This window comes from Bombyx mandarina, chromosome 06 (assembly GCF_030267445.1).
Source record: "Bombyx mandarina strain Sakado chromosome 06, ASM3026744v2".
Taxonomy (NCBI): Eukaryota; Metazoa; Arthropoda; class Insecta; order Lepidoptera; family Bombycidae; genus Bombyx; species Bombyx mandarina.
Genome location: NC_143213.1, coordinates 1948938 through 1968426, shown reverse-complemented (window position 1 = coordinate 1968426; position 19489 = coordinate 1948938). Strand labels below are relative to the sequence as shown.

Below are 19489 nucleotides of genomic sequence, written 5' to 3'. Positions count from 1 at the left end.
GATACGAAGGCACTGGGTATCTTGTCTGGACCACGATAAGTTCTTTAAAGAATAAATAAAACACCTTATTATGTCGCAATTTTATTTAAAATACTAACTAACCTAGTATTAATACTGCAACGAATATTTCTATTTATTGCACACAATCATTTTAATAGTTATATGGAAGAATACATTACAATTTTGACTTAGAGTTACAACATACAATAACAGATGGGGTTGCCATATCCAAAATGAGCATTTTATACTGACTGCTTCATTTGAGTGTATAATATAGCCTGCCTTCTTTACTATTTAGTCACGCAACTGTTTTAATACTGATTGAAGTTAATGTCAAACGAACACGGAGGCAATAAAAATTGAATCTAAAAAATATTTAATTTCTATTAAAATTAAAATTGGCAATATTTTTACGTTATAAACTAGTTCTTTTCTTTCATCATAGACAATGTGATATTTATAAATTTGAAAATAAAATCATTTAAACATCTCATTAAGATCGATTTAGCTGTGACGCTGGAGAAATCAACAAATCTGATATTATATTATAAATATTATAAATAATAAAGTGTATCTCATAATCCTGTCAACGGGTGAAAGATTATTTGGTTTAAGCGACATTTTTACAACTTTACAGTAGAGCCGTTTAAAATTTACAATTAGGAAAAAATATCATAACAAAAAACACTTCTTCAGCTATTTGAATGGAACTTAATTAAAGTTCATTTAAAAACTTCGAACTGTTGATGCTAATACCAAATAAAACGCACCTTAAAATTACAAAGATAAATGTCACTTAAACCGATTAGCGTTTCAACCCTCGCTGTACTTTTTCAAAGTCAACGTTTCCAATTGCATGCGTCAACTGTCACTGCTTCAGTTTGTCAATGTCACACTGATTGTCAGAGCAAAGTGACAGAGCACGCGATATTACTTATTAATGACAAGTCCACGTAATCAACAACATAGTGGCTAATTTTGTAAATAAACCCTAAACACGCCTGGCTTTTCCGATAAATAGGTGTATTTAAAATTATATATCTTCTAAACGAGCACATATCAAAAACCAAAATGACAGATTGACTTTTAATATTTTGTGTTAGTTTAAAAAAATATTTCTGTAGTTGCGAGCCGGCACAGGAGCTCACACGCAGCCCTGTATCTAGTATATACTCATCTCTGAACCAACAGAACCTTCTGGTATGTGTTACGAGCGCGCAATGTATACTCGTAGTATCGTCATGCGTCCAGCCTATACATTGCGGTTTAGCTTCCGGGGCTATACACTGATACAACTATGTGGCTTAGAGACTTGAGATGAAACTCTATCAAATGATATTAATATACATATATAAACTGTTAAAATTTTACTAGTGGTAGGACCTCTAGAGTCCGCGCGGGTAGGTACCACCACCCTGCCTATTTCTGCCGTGAAGCAGTAATGCGTTTCGGTTTGAAGGGTGGGGCAGCCGTTGTAACTATATTTGAGACCTTAGAATTTATATCTCAAGGTGGGTGGCGCATTTATGTCGTAGAAGTCTATGGGCTCCAGTAACTTAAAACCAGGTGGGCTGTGAGCTCGTCCAACCATCTAAGCAATTAAAAAAAAACCAAACATTACTAACATTAAAAGTCAATTCATTTAAGGAAAACGGAAAAACGTCAATTGTACTTTGACACACAACGACAACAAATTTCAACATTCCTACGTCACGACGAGCGAGCAAGCGAAACGCGAGATATATAGCCGTCTCACTCTTGCATTAGGTTCAAGTCCGTGTCGCGCGACAGAGACAGAAGCCGCGGCCCTGTCATCCGTACGTCGACTCCGGGGCGCCGACGTGGCAGTAGTCCGTGAGTGGGAGTATCACGACTTGTATCTGAAATGAAGAAGTCGATTACTGTCTCCGTGGTGCAGTGGTTAGCTGTACTGACTCTCGAAGCCGAGGGTCGTAGGTTCGATTCCCGCATTGGGCAAACATTGTGTGATAAACAGATTTGGTTATATACTGTAAGGTCATTTTAATAGGTATAAGCCGCACTAATAAAGAAACGAATCGAAAATGGCGTCTATGTACCTACACTGACAGATGGTAGGGTCAACAAATAAAAAGAAAGATAGAAAGAAAAAGTTGTTTATTGTAAAAAAATATAAAAAAACAAATGAGAATGTACTTTACTTTACTTTGTGCCCTGGCAGAGGGAGAGGTCTCTCATCTGGGATGCAACTTGCGTAGACACTTTTGCTGCCAGTCATCTAAGTCGCACAACTCGATAGTGAAAAAACTCGAACTCAACAACAAAGTCAGAACTGATATTTTTTTTGCATGCAGTACGGGCCGTGTGCGACTACAGACAGCAATAGTTTAGAGTGAGAGCGCATGATCGACGCCGCCATTTTAGATTCGTTTCTTTAATGGCGCGGCTTATAACATTTGACAATTCATCAAAATTCAACAACGTCAAATTATAACGGCGGGCATAAAATAATAATTTATTTCGTTTTGTCAGTTAAAACTGCTCACTTTTTTTCGATTACGATTACATATTTATTGTAATAATGACCGATACGAGTAATTTTACGATTTGCTTTCACTAATAAACCATTCTAAACATAATAAACAATTTCTGATCTAAAGAACTGAACGTTGTTAGAATGTTGCGTCAGTTAATTAATCGATGTTTTTAAGCAGAACACCTCACTATGGAAATAAAACTGACAGACGTCAAATGTCACCTATTAAAATGACCTCACAATATATGTATATATTTAAACGTATATAAGTATGTATGTCAGTCTGGTACCCATAGCACAGGGAATCCCTGAATGGGGCTGAAAGGATGGGGCGTACTTTGTTCCCAGTTATAAAAATTATAAAAAAAAAATTATGTATTCTACCTGAAGCCGACGATGAAATATGAACAAACCTTATGTCACGCGTCGTGGGGTAGGATAAAGAAAACTCTTCATCAGAATACTAATTAATACTAAGTTTAGTTATTATGACACTTAAAGTAGACTTCGCTACTTCGCTTCGAATAAAGCTGCCTTCACGTCGCGTCGCCAATGCCTCGCACGCTTAAATTCATATCGACTATGTCTACTTAGCCTTTTCGGACATGTCATGCGGTCCCTAAGGCATAGTCTGGAAAAGCTTCTGATTCTTGGTAAAGTGGGGGGGGGGGGGAAGCGAGAAGAGGATCGAGAAAAGAAAAGAGTAGGAGGCAGCATCCAGCAGACGTTCCACCTCGCAGCGGACCGATCTTCATGGAGAGACTTACATATGTGTGGTCGAGAACCTCAGTAGTGAGGAATCGACGAAGAAAAAGAAGAATATCTACAAATTTCCAGAACATTCCCGATAATACTATGGGTTGTTTCGATCTCTAGAACGTAGTCTCTGCGAAGCACTGCTCTTGCTAGAACTGGTGTTAGCAAATTCTCTCAGGTTATGCCCGTGATCTAACACACCAGTTAATAAGTAAAACAATGTAACTGTTCTTCTTCTTTTTCTTCACCTTATTCCACTAGGTGCGGTCGGCACAGCTAATTTTTCTCTTCCATTTTCTTCTATCAGCCGTTATTTCAACACTCATTCCTCTCCCTCTCATATCAGCATTCACACACTCCATCCATGTCTTCTTCGGTCGACCTCTTCCCGCTATATCTTGCACTACTATTTCCACGAGAGCAGTGCTTCGCAGTCTACCACTGGATCGGAATCGTAACCCACTGAAAAGATTCGGCGAGAAACTCATTGGGCTACGTGGGTTAGTTCGCGGCGGTTTTGCGTATCTTCATCGCCTGAGTTGGATAAGAGTTGCACTCATTGAAAATTGAGTCGCGCTCTTATCGGTTCAATTAGAGTTAGAGAATATAATGTGTCTAGTGATACCTTGAGCTGGTCCCCGTTGGCGCCGAGCAGGTGTTTGACCTCCGGCGTGTCGCACGCGTCCGTACACTTCGCACAGCGTCTGTAACATAACGTTACATTAATATAACTGCATCCTGTTTTGAGTTTTTTTTTTTATATCACGGTGAATAATTGAATAAATTGAAATTGTTATATGGTAAAAATCGTCACCTTTGTTGCGGACGCACTACGTACCTTTGCGGCGGGGGCAGGGCGCGGGGTGCCCACTACGTACTTGTGCGGCGGGGGAAAGGGCGCAGGGGACCCACTACGTACTTGTGCGACGGGAGGCAAGGCGCAGGGGACCAACTACGTACTTGTGCGACGGGGGGCAGGGCGTGGGGGACCCACTACGTACCTGTGCGGCGGGGGAAAGGGCGCAGGGGACCCACTACGTACTTGTGCGACGGGAGGCAAGGCGCAGGGGACCAACTACGTACTTGTGCGACGGGGGGCAGGGCGTGGGGGACCCACTACGTACCTGTGCGGCGGGGGAAAGGGCGCAGGGGACCCACTACGTACTTGTGCGACGGGAGGCAAGGCGCAGGGGACCAACTACGTACTTGTGCGACGGGGGGCAGGGCGTGGGGGACCCACTACGTACCTGTGCGGCGGGGGAAAGGGCGCAGGGGACCCACTACGTACTTGTGCGACGGGAGGCAAGGCGCAGGGGACCAACTACGTACTTGTGCGACGGGGGGCAGGGCGTGGGGGACCCACTACGTACCTGTGCGGCGGGGGAAAGGGCGCAGGGGACCCACTACGTACTTGTGCGACGGGAGGCAAGGCGCAGGGGACCAACTACGTACTTGTGCGACGGGGGGCAGGGCGTGGGGGACCCACTACGTACCTGTGCGGCGGGGGAAAGGGCGCAGGGGACCCACTACGTACTTGTGCGACGGGAGGCAAGGCGCAGGGGACCAACTACGTACTTGTGCGACGGGGGGCAGGGCGTGGGGGACCCACTACGTACCTGTGCGGCGGGGTGCAGGGTGTGGGGGACCCACTACGTACCTGTGGGCGGGGGACAGGTTGCGGGGGACTGACTACGTACCTGAGGGCGAAGGGCAGGGTGCGGGGGACCCACTACGTACCTGTGCGGCGGGGGAAAGGGCGCAGGGGACCCACTACGTACTTGTGCGACGGGAGGCAAGGCGCAGGGGACCAACTACGTACTTGTGCGACGGGGGGCAGGGCGTGGGGGACCCACTACGTACCTGTGCGGCGGGGGAAAGGGCGCAGGGGACCCACTACGTACTTGTGCGAGGGGAGGCAAGGCGCAGGGGACCAACTACGTACTTGTGCGACGGGGGGCAGGGCGTGGGGGACCCACTACGTACCTGTGCGGCGGGGTGCAGGGTGTGGGGGACCCACTACGTACCTGTGGGCGGGGGACAGGTTGCGGGGGACTGACTACGTACCTGAGGGCGAAGGGCAGGGTGCGGGGGACCCACTACGTACCTGTGCGACGGGGGGCAGGGCGCGGGGGGCGGCGAGTACAGCGGGGTGTTGAGCGCGTCGAAGTCGAGCGCGGCGTCGATGTTCAGGACTCTGCAACACACAAGCCACGTCACGTCGTGCTCACTGGCCGCTTATCTCACGCTGAAGGCAAACACAAACCATAATATAATGCTTTTAATTCAATTTGTAACAGCTTATTTTTGAAGTGAAACTTTAGGCGCGTTAAGAATAAAATTTAACTCACGACAGATTTGTTACGGCTAGGGAGAAAAGATACAATTTAGGAAGAACGAGAGTGAGAAAGTAGACAGAACGTGTCGCGAACCAGTCGACCGCGGAGTGAGGGAAAGGAAAAGCGAGCTAAGTCATTATTTAGTTCAGCGACATCTGATGGATGTTATTTAAACTACTACATTAAGTAAAACCTAGTCTTGTTCGATAATCGTCGAATAGGTACCGGCAACAACTTCTTTCTAAGTTGATGTTATTTTTCGAGGTACCTACGTAGTTGTTTCACTTCAAATTAAGGATCGGACGGTTGACGATTTGAGATGACGGCTGAATGGAAAAGAAAGAAAAAAAAATTCGCTGTGCCGACCTCATCTAGGGGGATAAAGTGGAGACAAAGAAGAAATTGAGAATTTCTTGCACGCGCACCAGTCTTTATTTACATCGTCTCAAACTTTTTCGTCTGTGTGTTGCATGTCACGTGACGGTCGGCCGCGGAGTAGGGATAAAGTGAAAGGTGCTCGTCAGAGCAGCCAAGGCCAATATGACGGCGGATTCAATAAAAATATTAGTTGGAGACTTAGTCTACTTTTATCCTTTCCCATTAGCATTCCAATTTTCCAAGTATAAATATACCCTTAATGGAATATTATTCCAAAAATTTTTAGTTCAATATCTATAATGTGAAAAAAGTTTCACTTTTACCGTGGTTTCATAAAACCACACAATCCTTTTTTTATTATAAGGCCAAATTCAATTAAAATCAGATTTTGTGTTAGAATGTAGTGTATTTTACCTGTTTTGCGCAGAAAATCTGTGTACACGTTCGACAACGGACGACACGTGTTCGACGCCCTTTTGCACGCCCCACACCAGCACGCCGATCTGCGGAGCGACACAACTATGGAGGGTGGAGGTAAGGAGAACCGTCTCATATGGGAGAAGCTTGAAAAAGTGTCCCACTTTCAGCACTAAATAACAGTTCAAAAATCCTCCAAAATGGCGCTAGCATAGGCACAGTGTACGATATGAATTTAGCAGTTGTTAACTGATTGAAGTATGCTGAGTTAGGAAATTTAATATATTTCATGACTAGAGTAGATAGTGACAGTTTAATATACAAGACCTCACATGTTTACGTAGTCCAAACTAATTTCGTCAATATAACCTAAAATTATTGCTGTGGTAAAACGTGGAGACATCGATTGCATTTTCTTATCAGCTTTAAATAAAATACTCTTTGTGATTTTGTAGTGCTTACTCTTATAAAAGTTCTTTCATCCTTTTTCTCTATCTTATTGTAATAACTTTCAGCGCCTTTTTTAAAATTTACCGGTCGCTACTGTAGCGCCACCCTTATTTAGCAGATTTTAACGGACACTTTTTCACACACAGAGACGATTCTCCTTACCTCTACCCTCCATAGACACAACCTACACACCGCGCCTCGATGAGTGCATTGTCATTGTGTATAAGTATAGTGCGTTTCAAATAAGAATGTGCACGTCATTGACCTTGATCTGTCAAAGTTCGATTGAAAAAAGTATGGACAGCAACAACAACAAAAATTAACTTATTTTTTTTTTCCTAATTATGAAAACTATTAATATGTTTGTTTTAATGAACCATACACACCTATATAATTTTCATGATATATTGAGTACTGGTCAGGGTAAATTAATTAATTACATTTTTTACGGGGTGTTTTGTAACACGTTGTATATTGTAAATCGATTTAAACTAGGGCAACAATGAACTTAAGACATTTTAGGAAAAAAAATACAATCATCATCACATTTTTTTCTTCTTTGATAAGCTCACCTTGACTCTGACGTCGGGCTCAGTTTGTTCTGGTTCCCCGTACTGGTCCAGCGCGGGCTCCGGGCAGTTCTGGCACGTGATCGATATGCGCACTGTGCGCAACACTACCTCCGGAACCTGACAAGTTCGTACTAATCTACTGACCAACGTCACAGACAAAGAATGTAAAGTTTATCGAATTTATCTACTACTAGTAAAGCGGGTCACGCTTCGCTGTGACCATGGCTAATTAATTACTGGTGGTAGGACCTCTTGTGAGTCCGCACCACCACCCTGCCTATTTCTGCCGTAAAGCAGTAATGCGTTTCGGTTTGAAGGGCGGGGCAGCCGTTGTAACTATACTGAGACCTTAGAATTATATCTCAAGGTGGGTGGCGCATTTACGTTGTAGATGTCTATGGGCTCCAGTAACCACATAACACCAGGTGGGCTGTGAGCTCGTCCACCCATCTAAGCCATAAAAAAAAGGTTCCATCACACTGCCTATTCCTGCCGTGAAGCAGTAATGCGTTCCGGTTTGAAGGGTGGGGCAGCCGTTGATACTATAGAGACCTTAGAACTCGTGTCTCGAGGTAGGTGGTGGTGGGTTATGCTATGTTGTATGTTGGTTCTCCTTGTACTAAATAAATAATGATTCTAGGGAATTGATTAACCATTTAACATCATAAAAGAATACCACACTAAAATTACGAATTACCATAGTATGGTATATTGGAATTAAAACAAACACTCGTTGAATCAGTGTTGCCATAACCACCCGACCTGGGTTGCTGTTAAAAAAAATAAAAACCTTAACTTACATCATAAGTACCGGCCCAGACAATGAGCAGGCTCTTCTTGAACCAGACGCCCTTCGGGTAAAGGTCCACGGTCCACTCCAGAAGCTTGTCGTGAGGGGGGACGTCCGACATGGTGGGACGAGTCGAGAATATAAACGTCCTCGTGTGGTAGCATGGGAGGGAGTGGAAGTTGTCCACCGCTGTGGGAATGTCAATACACTTTTGTGGTCATTTGGCAATTTAGTTTTTATTACTCTTGTAGGCAGATTAATACAGCCCGCCTGATGGTGAATGGTTATCGTTGCTCATAGCTTTCAGCAATGGCAGGGGAACAGTCAAGCTACCACTTTTAACTTTAACTTTAATCCGAATTATATTATTACGAGAAGTTAAAAAACTCGCACTAAGCATACTACAAAATATCACGCCTCTACGAACACCCTGCCGTATTAACATTTACCTGCATATAAAGTATGATATAAATATACAAATTCAGGCTATAAGATAATAATGATTCTGTGAAGTTTTATTCGAATCTGCTGAAAATAATTTAATTTTTTTTTTAACCATTTGTAATTTACCTCCGAAATTTCGAAAGTTTAAATGTAGTTTTAGTTCAGTTTACGATTCACGAGAACCGAGGAATATAATGAATATTGAGTGCTTTTATTATGACTAGAGGTCGGAGTAGGTAGATTTATTTGAGGTCGTTGACGTCAAACGTAGAGGATAATATGGATATGCCTCCAAAATACCGGAACTTCATATTTATTGTGATATTTGTTCCGGAATTTTGAAATTAGCATGAATCTGTGTTTAAGGTGAAAAACGTATTATTAATATTAATCTACGCTACCAGTGCTAGCTAATGGTGAAGGAAATCAGTATTTTATTTTATACAAAAACACCTTGGAATAGTTACACCGTATTTTGTCCCTTTCTGTTGAATTAGAAATGACGCTTGTCAGTACGAGACAAAACTTAGACAGGGCTTATTGTTACTTTATCTCATAAACATGGAAATTGTATCCGATGAGGATTAAAAATTTTTTTTTTCAATTTATAAAATAATCATTATGAATAAAATGGCTTGTCCATATTATAATATCTTGACGCAAGTATATAAAATCAATATACCTACTCCGACCACTGATTATGACAGATGAGTAACAGACGTGCAGTAGGTGCGTTCGTTTATGATACGAATGTTGGATTACCCAGGATGGATCCCCACGTGTCCTCGGTGTACAGTCGAGGAGTGAACAGCATCCGACCCGCCTCCGTCTGCTGCACCTCCGCCACCCTCTCGTACTGACCTACGCGACCACAAACCTGTCCTTATACCAGCGCCACCAGGACCACCAGGTCTCCCACGGACCCCTGGGTACTTTTACTATCTTTAGACTTGGAGTCCCGATAATTAGTTTTTTTAATTTTTATTGTATTGATAGAGTGGTTACTGAAGCTCATAGACATCAACAACGTAATTGTATAATATATATAAGTTCTAAGGTATCAGTATGGTTACAACAGCTGCTCCACCCTTCAAACCGGAACGCATTACTGCTTCACGGCAAAAATAGGCAGAGTGGTGGTACCTACCTGTGCGGGCTCACAAGTGGTCCTACCACCAGTAAGTACCCTGCATTCTGACGTTACCTGACTGATAGCTCATGGCGATGGCCATCCTCTCCATGAAGAAGTCCTTGTGCTCCTGGGTCAGCGGACAGAGCAGTAGTTTCGCCAGCTGGTTTGGACACATCATCGGGAACCTGAAATATACGGGGTTCAATGGGAGGAAACTTCAAGAAACGCTAAACTAGAATACTAGTCGTTTTCAATCCCGCCAAACGCTAAAACTCGCGGTTATCTGAAAATTCTAATTTTGATTGTTGACAAATATTATTTATTATTATCAGAATAAAATTATGAATAAACGTGATCAAATTATTAAAATTAAAGTAACTTAATTTTATTTCTTAGTAGTTGACCCGGGAGACTTCGTTGTGCCTCAATCGATAAATAAAATACCTAAGCTTTTCTATAATATAAACTTAAAACAAACAAAAGGAATCCGTCCGACGCAGGACACATAAAAGGAAAAACAAAATTATTATTTTTATTTAATTCCGAGCATTTTCATATTTATCTACCTTTTAAATCTTCTCTAGACTTCCCATAATGATTCAAGAGCAAAATTAGCCAAATCGGTACAGCTGTTCTCGTGTTTTAGCGAGACTAACGAACAGCAATTCATTTTTATATATATAGATTATCAGAATAAGATTATGAATAAACATGATCCAATAATTAAGGTTAAAGTAATTTATTTTGTATTTTGTATTCGAGGGTGAGGAATTAATGTTTTGGTTGAAACTCGCGACCAAAGAAAGGCCAGAGAAAGAAAACAATAGGAAATTAATATTTCCGAGATCTACTTTTTTTCTCCTACCTATTCGCTGATAGAGTAAGAGGCTACGCCAGCTACGCCCGGGCGAGCAGGTGGGCCACGGAATCAACCTAAGAGAATTTGCTAACACTAGCCTTAGTAAGAGCAGTGCTCCGCAGAAAGTACCACTGGATCGGAATCGCGGCCCACTGAGAAGATCCGGCGAGAAACTCATTGGGCTGTGTCTATGGGTTAGTTCGCTAAACGACGAATTCGACGAGAACGGTGACCGGTGCTTGGGACCTAAAAGCACCGAAAGTGGATCCAGGAGGTGCAAGAGATGTCTCGGGCGGCGGCGGCTTTGCGTTGCCCCGTTGCGGTCGGATAAGCGGGGACCTGCCTGAAACGATGGATCGTATTCGCTCATGATATTTATTATCTCCATTTTTCTCGACTGCTCCAATAGCAGCAGTACCGAAGGTAACGTGAGCCATGATGGCCAGCGCACGTACCTGATGTGCGAGAAAACGGCCGCCACCAGCGACTCCCAGTGCAGCTTCTTCTCTGCTTCATTGAGATCAGTCCTGTCCAGCTTCTCCCGTTGCTTGTTCAACCACCGCACCACGAACCTTCAAGAATTAACATGCTCTTATAGCAAGATCTTATATATCTTATCTTATGTCAAGAGGACAAATAAAACTGTCCTGGATCAGCTTCGCATCTGAGTCAGGCTCTCAACAATCTGTTACCAGAGGATCCTCAGCTACTTCGATCATATTGCCCGCCGACATTCAGTTAAGTAGAAGGAAAGAAGCCTAACCTAGCGTTGTAACTATACTGAGACCTTAGAACTTATATCTCAAGGTGGGTGGCGCATTTACGTTGCAGATGTCTATGGGCTCCAGTAACCACTTAGCACCAGGTGGGCTGCGAGTTCGTCCATCCATCTAAGCAATAAAAAATAAAATAAAATAAACCTACCCGTGCGGACTCGCAAGAGGTCCTACCACCAGCAGAGTATTAACTCAATTTCGAATACTTTAGGAAAATGTACACTTTTAATGCGAAAAGACGATTCGTCAATCAGCTTACTGGTATAAGGTGATCTCATTGTGCAGCACGAGGTCCGTGTGCTGTAGCAGCTGCACCAGCGTGTCTCCCTCCAACTCAGCCAGTGCTGCTTCAGACCACACCCACTCCACGTTCCACTTCACAAAGTTCTGGCAAGCCTGGAGCACAACTTCAATTTAATCTGCTTCATCAGAAATCTTGCTATCGGCACGAGTCAAACAAGAACAGTACTTAATTATTAACACGCTTTTATTAGCTTCAGACGTATGTATGTATGTTAGTATGTAACGGAATCTTTGAACATGATTTTGACCCCTTTCAAAACGTAGGATTAACTCGAAATTTGGTATGCTTATTAAGGACCAATAACAAGTAAATATTTAAAAAAAATGGAAAAAAATTTAAAAATATATATTAATAAAATTTAAATTCAACTAAAAAATGAAAAATAATTGTAGTTTAAAAAAACTAAAAAAATACGCTTTTATAGAAAATCCAACTAAAAAATACAAAATATAATTTAATAAATTTGAATTAAAAATAGTGTAAGAAAAAAATATTTTATTGTAAAAAAGGCGTGGAGTGCTTTTCAGGATATTATCAAAATAACCCTTCTACTCATATCTGTTCATAAAATCTATATATTAATACGTGAATCAAAAACTTTGTACCCCTTTTTAAGAAAATTGCGCGGATGGAGAAGTATGAAATTTCCCACACTTATAGAGAATATAGAGGAGTGCAAAACGCTTTTTTTTTTAAGTAATGCATAATACACTAGCTGACCCGGCAGATTTCGTAGTACCTTAAAAAGACCTAAACTTTTGTATAAAATAAACTTAAAACAAACAAAAGGAATCCGTCCGACGAGGGACACATCAAAGGGAAAACAAAATGATTATTTTTAATTAAATTCCGAGCATTTTCATATTTATCTACCTTTTAAACCTTCTCTGGGCTTCCACAAATAATTTAGGACCAAAATGAGCCAAAATGAGCCAATGAGTTTTAGCGAGACTAACGAACAGCAATTCATGTTTATATATATGTTGGAGTATTTCCACTTTCGGGTAGCGACTTGGTAAGCGGGCGGTCTTCGTAAGTCAATAAAACCAGAAATGTTAACTCAGAGCGTATATTACGCACGGAGCGTTCCGTCTGATACGGCGACTCGCTCGCTTCTGAGATCGAGTTTTTTTTTTTTTTCCTACCTATGCTGATAGCCTTGAGAGGCATTTCAGCTTCGCCCTAACGTTTGTAGGTGAGCTCACGGGGCTCAACCGGAGAGTTGCTAAAACTGACCCTAGCAAGAGCAGTGCTTCGCAGAATCTACCACCGGATCGGAAACGCGACCCACTGAGAAGATCCGGCGAGAAACTCAGTGGGCTGTGTCTATGGGTTAGTTCGCTCGTCGAGCCCTTCGTCGCAAGCGACGGGTTCGACGAGGACGGTGACCGGTGCTTGTGGTGCCTAAAAGCACCGTTAATGGATCAGGAGGATCCGTAATGACGTGCCGAGCTCGAGAGACAACAACGGAGCGTTTTTATAGCAAGGTATCGTGGTGGGACGACGTTGTTTACGACTCTTATCTTGCACGTGTTGTTTTCGATGAATGCTTGCACGTGTTGTTTGTCGTCCCATCTTTATTAGTCATGAACTAATGGTTTATAAAAACACGCGCCGACATATATAGATAGAAGATAGATTATATCAAGAAAAAAAAATACATTATACACACTACCATGTATTTGACACAATGGGACAATTAGACTCTTGGTTATTTGTCAAACTTTTCTTATTGCATAAAGTCTGTGGACAAATTGAGAATGTCTACAGTGTAGTCTTGGCGAAATCTGTGATTAAAGAAGTAAAATAGTCTTTGACAATAGAACCATAATAATGTTCAAATTTATAATTTCAATTAATTATAGTCGAATTTCCACTACTTGGGGACACTAGTATTGATTATTTTGGTAATGGCAATTCCCTATACATCTTATATTCCCTATATCACAAGTATTCCTTAAAAAAATTAATCACGTCAATTATCTTGACTGTTTTTAGAAATTAGTAGCAGTACCGGATAACTTTAAAACTCTACCTTGGCAACATCATTGTGTCCGCAACCCATGGTGTATTGCATCCAAGCTATGAGTTGTCCGCGCTTGGCAGCTTGGGCAATGTGCTGTGACATATAGCTCAGACATAATGTCACCAGATCCTGGAAACCAACCAAATTATATAGATCCTATTAAATTATATTAACGGTATATGATATTGTATATGTTTCTGCTGATGATGCAGCCTACATACATTTATTCTTAATTCATACTATCAATATTTAAAAGGTGTAAGTTAAATTGAGAGACTCATTATTGTGGCCTGAAGAATGGCTAGTTTATTAACCAATGTAAATAATTATGTAAAAATGTCAAAAAATTTATAACCAATGTAAAAAAATATATACATATTTATAAGCTAAGTGTGTATATGTCGGAATCTTATTTTGACTGACTTCAAGAAGTCTGATTAACTTGAAAATTTGCACACGCATGAAGGACCAATAACAATACAGTTATTTTATAATTTTGCTCTAATATTCTGACCAGTGTCTGATATGCAGATGTTCAGTAGTAGATGAAAATTATCGTTTGCTATTTTCTATTTAAATATATTGGTGTGTTTAGACTAAAAAGGTTTTCGACTATCTCAACCTTAATACTCGAAAATTAGTTTACCTTAACATTATATTTGTCAGCGAGTGACAAGACTGGAAGCACTGTGTGATAGGATATCCTAATCTGACCCGTGTAGAAATACCTGGAAACATTTTATTTGTCTCATTTAAATATAGTATTTTTAATTTATTTTCATAATCTACTTTATATTATAATCTTATTCAATTTTTAAAAAAAACTTAATAATCCAAACAACTATTTTTATATGTTTAACCCTCTCATTACAGCAGGCTTTGCTGTAGACTCTGAGCTGATAATGCGCACATCACTTATCCTGTATAGATAATGTTTTTCAGCGGGTGGCGTTTTGTGGCAGGTGAGTATAGTTACTTTTTTTTTAATGCCTTTGTAGGCAGGCGCATGGCCCACCAGATGGTAAATGGTCACCGTTGCTCATGGACGTCAGCAATGCCAGAGGTAGAGCCAAGCCACTGTCTACCAAACTGCTACTCTTTCTTGCTACTGCTAGTAGCAAAAGCCTTAAATAATAAGGAAAAACTTACTTTAGAAAATGTGGGAAGACTGATGCCGCAGAAGGTGTCTCCTGTAGGACTATGCGACTTTCCCTCCACTCACTCCATTCTCTGTTCATTAACATAACCTGCAAACAGGCTTTGAACTGAAACCTCTTGTGTGTGTTATATCATTATTCCTTTGAGTAACCTTCATCGATTTGAAAGAAGTGCTTAGACATGTTTGCTCTTAGAGTGCTTGCATTCATTAAGCTCTTATAACTACAGCTATATGAATTATTGTTAAAAATATTACTTACATAATATACACATAATAATTGACAACATTTCAAAAAATTTACATGCATAAAATTCTCTATTCTCTAGTCTATAGAATAAAACGAATTCAAAACCAAATTCATGAATGAAAACTATCTAATTTCCAAAAAATTAATTATATGGGTCTGTTTATTTCGAATCTAGTATCAATTAACATAATAATATGAGTATGTTAAAAAAATGAAATGTTGTCAATTGTATATTATTATTACAATATACAAACATTACCACATTATTCTTATCTTCAACATAATACTGAACAGTGATATCGATTTAAATAAACTTACTGTGCAGATATTTCATATTATTTCTCAAAAAAGAGTTTTTATTTATCTATTGCCCTTGTAGGCAGATGAACCACCTGATGGTGAGTGGTTACCGTCGCCCATGGACTTCAGCAATGCCAAGGGCAGAGCCAAGCCGCTGCCTACCGCTTAATACTCTCCACAAGCCTCGTTTGAAAAAGAGTACAAAAACATGAGTGTTATAGCAATGTATCTAGTTAAAAAATTGTAATTGGTCATTTCATAATTACCTGAAAAACTTCACTACTAGCACATAATATTAATCGATGAGCTGGGTATCCAACTCCAGCTACTTCGAGGGTCAGATCACTCATCAGCTGCTCAGCATACAGAGTTGCTATCTTCAGCAGCACACTTTTTGAATTATCCACCTGTAATAATTATGTCATATCACTTGTTGATATATATTCACCAGGTTTATTGACAGGCAAAAACTTCTAACATTAGCATAAGTGTTGACATTGTTAATGGCATGAGCAACACTTAACAAACATGTACATAAGTCAAAACAAAAAAATATAATCCCATGAATCAACTAGCTCATAGTTAGTCTTGACAGTGACTTGTAACTGTAGTCAAATTTTGTAACAACTATTCGAACCTTTCAAATTAGGATGCATTTTGGATATGTAGCAGAAATAGATCAAGTGGTAGTATCTACATAATATGTGGGCTCTGAATATGCTCTTAAGCCAGTAATTACTAGGAGTTATAACTTTGCAGCTATAAATCATTACTAAGCAATGTTATTGTTTCATTTTGGAAACTGTTGATGAAAACATTTAGGACAAATTTTCTTATAAAAAGTGTGGTTAAATATCTGGAGACCTACAGTGTGATATGTTTATGCTACAGTAGGATCTTTCGGACTGCAACAACTTTGTTGCAGAACAAACAAACTGCCCTCCGGATTAAAATCTTCATTGAAGACAAAATATTTCGAAAATTGCATTCATTAACGTTTCATAATTGTTCGCATTCATAATTGTTTCACAAAACGAGTTTTAATAAATTTAAAATTTTATGCCAGCTTTGAAATTAGACCTCAAAAGCCGTAGACAATAAATTATGTTGTAGGAAACCAGTGGTTTATTTTCTCAATATCCATTTTTTTCTATTCAAGTCGGCTTTTATAGCTCTGTTAAAGAAATAATAAATGCGAGTAAGGAACAAAAACGTTTCAGAATACTTTGCACCAAGGCTCCTGGGTCATCTAGAAATTTATCCGATTCTCTTAGTGCCAATTGGCAAATTACTAGATAGATTAAATACAGCTCACCTCAAGGTCCTCGTTTGGTTCAGCATCCTCAGGTGGTTTCTCCATCGAAGGATTTGGTCCGTCCACTGTCAGGTAGCTCATGTCTCCCACTCTTGATCCATACGAATAAAACGACAACTTACAACAATACCCTAAATATAGTCTGAATGTTAGCAGAAATCAAGATTTCGATTAAATACATGTGTCATAACTTTTTTGTTTTCTTTAATCTTCAATTTATGCACCTACCATTAACTTTGACTCGCTGTCTGGCTGTCACAAACAACGACGTATTTCATTGTCATTTGTCATTGTTTTATAGTAGGTGAAGGCACTGATATTATTTGCAGAAATGTAGGAGTGAACATTTTAACGTAGATGTACAGTTATGGCATCTATTAAAGATTATATCCCCTATACATAAGGCTTAGATCGTTGTAGTTTATGTAAAAAGTACATAAATGTTGAAAAATTAAACAATATCGCTGGAGGGAACTTCTCTGATAGAATAGATTTCATGTAGGTAACAAGTAACAAAACATATCTATCAGCATAGGTAGGAAAAAAAAAAAAAAATAGAACTTCGACTATTTGACAGTTTTTGACATTGGCAGTTACAAATAATTGGCAGTAAACAAACTTGAGTTCAGGTGGTTCATTCAGTGGTGAAATATGAAATAATTCAAAACGTTAGTGAATGGTTAGTGATTACGGTGATTACGTGCTATAAAGTTGATACTATTTTTTTTAATTTATTTGATCATGTAAATAGTTGGTAAACTGCAAAAATAAGATAAAATTATCTTTCTGACTGAATTGGAAAAACATCAATATAATTTATACAATCATGGGACCGAAAAAGAGGAAGAACGTTATCTTTTTAACTTTGTGTGTGGCTATAAGTTTTATAGTATACCAGATGTATTTCTTATGGTCATTCATGTCTGAAAAATCAGACAGGACTAACATGATAGTGCCTATCGTTGATCACTCTATAATAAAGGAAATTAAACACGTTTATTCGAACGCGGATAAGTTTATAAACGAGAACGGCGTTATCCGAGGAGTATTTTATCCGAACATGAAACTTTACCGTCCCGATTCAAAAAATCAATTAAAATGTTTAAATTCAGAACAGAGAATACCATATGAATATTTAAATGACGAATATTGTGATTGTGAAGATGGAACAGATGAACCTAGTACCACCGCATGTGCTAATGGTACATTTTACTGCGATACACAGTATTCAACGAAACCCACAGCTCTTAATTCAGTGCCTTCCGGTAAAGTAAATGATGGGATATGTGACTGCTGTGATGGTTCTGATGAATGGTTAAACGGAAACAAAAAACTACTTTCCCAAAGTTTACCAAAATACATAAGGCATTATGTCATGAAGTGCTCAAATAACTGTAAATGAGTGTTAATTTATGTAGTATTAAAAGTTTTAAATTTTTTTTTTCATCTAGTTTCATTTTATTTTTTGAAATATAGATACATATTTTTAATTGAAAATGAATAAGGAAGATTTTTTTCCTTGTTGCTTCTATGATTCTGTGATTAGGAACAGGCAGACACAAAAACTATGATAAGTTTTGATCGAAAAATGAAAAATGAATACTTCTAAAAGTGTGTAGTCTACAGATGTTTGTAACTAAGCAAAGGTAAGATCCCAAATCCACAAAATACAAACTGGCTTTAAAGAAGTAATGGAGCTATTGTTCTACTGATTATCTGGTGCTAGGACCTCTTGTGAGTCTGCACGGGTAGGTACCACTGCAGTGATGCAGTAATGCATTTTGGTTTGAAGGGTGAGGCAGCTGTTGTAACTATACTGAGACCTTAGAACTTATATCTCAAGGCGGGTGGCGCATTTACGTTATAAATGTCTATGGGCTCCAGTAACCACTTAACACCAAGTGGGCTGTGAGCTCATCCAACCATCTAAGCAATAAAAAAAAACCGGGATGATAGTACAATAAGATGTTTTCATCAAAGTAGAACATTGGTCTGGTGAAAAAATAACAAACGCTTGAATCCCTTCCTTTTTACCATGACAATTTGAGTTGAAAAACTGAACAATATGAGAAACCTCTGGTGTGAAATATTACCAAGATTTTGGCCCTAGTGAAATCACTCAGATGTTATGAGCCGGTCTGAGGGTACTTTGTACTTATGTGTTAACCAAATACCCAACTGCATGCTGAATTGGAAGCTTTTGTTGCAAGCTAGCAGCTGCAGAGGGTGTTCTATCATACCATCTTGTCCAGTCTTATTTAATTTTACAAGAACCGAGTTTTTTTGTTCGTACCTAAGCTAGTCTAGAGACCATATCAGCGTAACCTTAACTAGTAGGTGAGCTCACGGGGCTATAACCTGACTATGTTGCTAACACGAACCCTAGCAAGAGCCATGCTTCGCAGAATCTACCACCGGATCGGAAACGCGACCCACTGAGAAGATCCGGCGAGAAACTCAGTGAGCTGTGTCTGTAGGTTAATTTACTGATAGAATGATAACTGGTGCGGTGGTGCTTGAGGTACCTAAAAGCACCGTTAGTGGATCGGGAGGATCCGAAATAACATGTTTTGGGCGCTGTCGACTGATTTCCATTCTGTCCACAGGATCGGGAATGTAGTTACCGGCGGCCACGATGAGAAGGCTCTCGTGTCGTGCCGCTTTCTCGAAATGAGTGCCAATAATCTCACCTATAATACAAACGAAAAAGTGA

The 19489-nt window shown here is 39.9% G+C and overlaps 2 protein-coding genes across 3 annotated transcripts; one reads left to right on the top strand and one right to left on the bottom strand.

The window, feature by feature from the left end:
* Positions 1-65: 65 nt before the first annotated feature.
* On the bottom strand, positions 66-17604 carry Tango10 (transport and golgi organization 10). Of its 2 annotated transcripts, none has more exons than XR_016323200.1 (15): positions 16777-17187; positions 15728-15868; positions 14905-15002; positions 14402-14483; positions 13765-13884; positions 11685-11821; positions 11105-11221; positions 9863-9975; positions 9421-9519; positions 8225-8403; positions 7425-7541; positions 6400-6488; positions 5376-5516; positions 3897-3975; positions 66-1880 (listed from the first exon to the last, which is right to left on the bottom strand). XR_016323200.1 is itself a non-coding variant. In XM_028170399.2 (15 exons), the coding sequence occupies exons 1-15, from the start codon at positions 16855-16857 to the stop codon at positions 1812-1814; spliced, it is 1611 nt and encodes a 536-aa protein (XP_028026200.2). In that variant the 5' UTR covers positions 16858-17604; the 3' UTR covers positions 66-1811. The 2 variants fall into 2 exon arrangements, 1 of the variants encoding a protein (XP_028026200.2); XM_028170399.2 differs by having other exon boundaries at positions 5376-5465; positions 16777-17604.
* LOC149502774 (uncharacterized) lies at positions 17438-18219 on the top strand. Its single transcript, XM_089728006.1, has one exon. The coding sequence runs from the start codon at positions 17603-17605 to the stop codon at positions 18176-18178; it is 576 nt and encodes a 191-aa protein (XP_089584132.1). The 5' UTR covers positions 17438-17602; the 3' UTR covers positions 18179-18219.
* Positions 18220-19489: the final 1270 nt, after the last annotated feature.

Excerpts from the sequence above, each read along its gene's own strand:
- Tango10 (XM_028170399.2), bottom strand. The coding sequence starts at position 16,857 with ATGAGCTACCTGACAGTGGACGGACCAAATCCTTCGATGGAGAAACCA. Across the intron at positions 7,542-8,224 it reads TCTGGGCCGGTACTTATGAT|GTTCCGGAGGTAGTGTTGCG; the intron begins GTAAGTTAAGGT and ends CGAACTTGTCAG. Across the intron at positions 3,976-5,375 it reads CCCTGCCCCCCGTCGCACAG|ACGCTGTGCGAAGTGTACGG; the intron begins GTACGTAGTGGG and ends GTTATGTTACAG.
- LOC149502774 (XM_089728006.1), top strand. The coding sequence starts at position 17,603 with ATGGGACCGAAAAAGAGGAAGAACGTTATCTTTTTAACTTTGTGTGTG.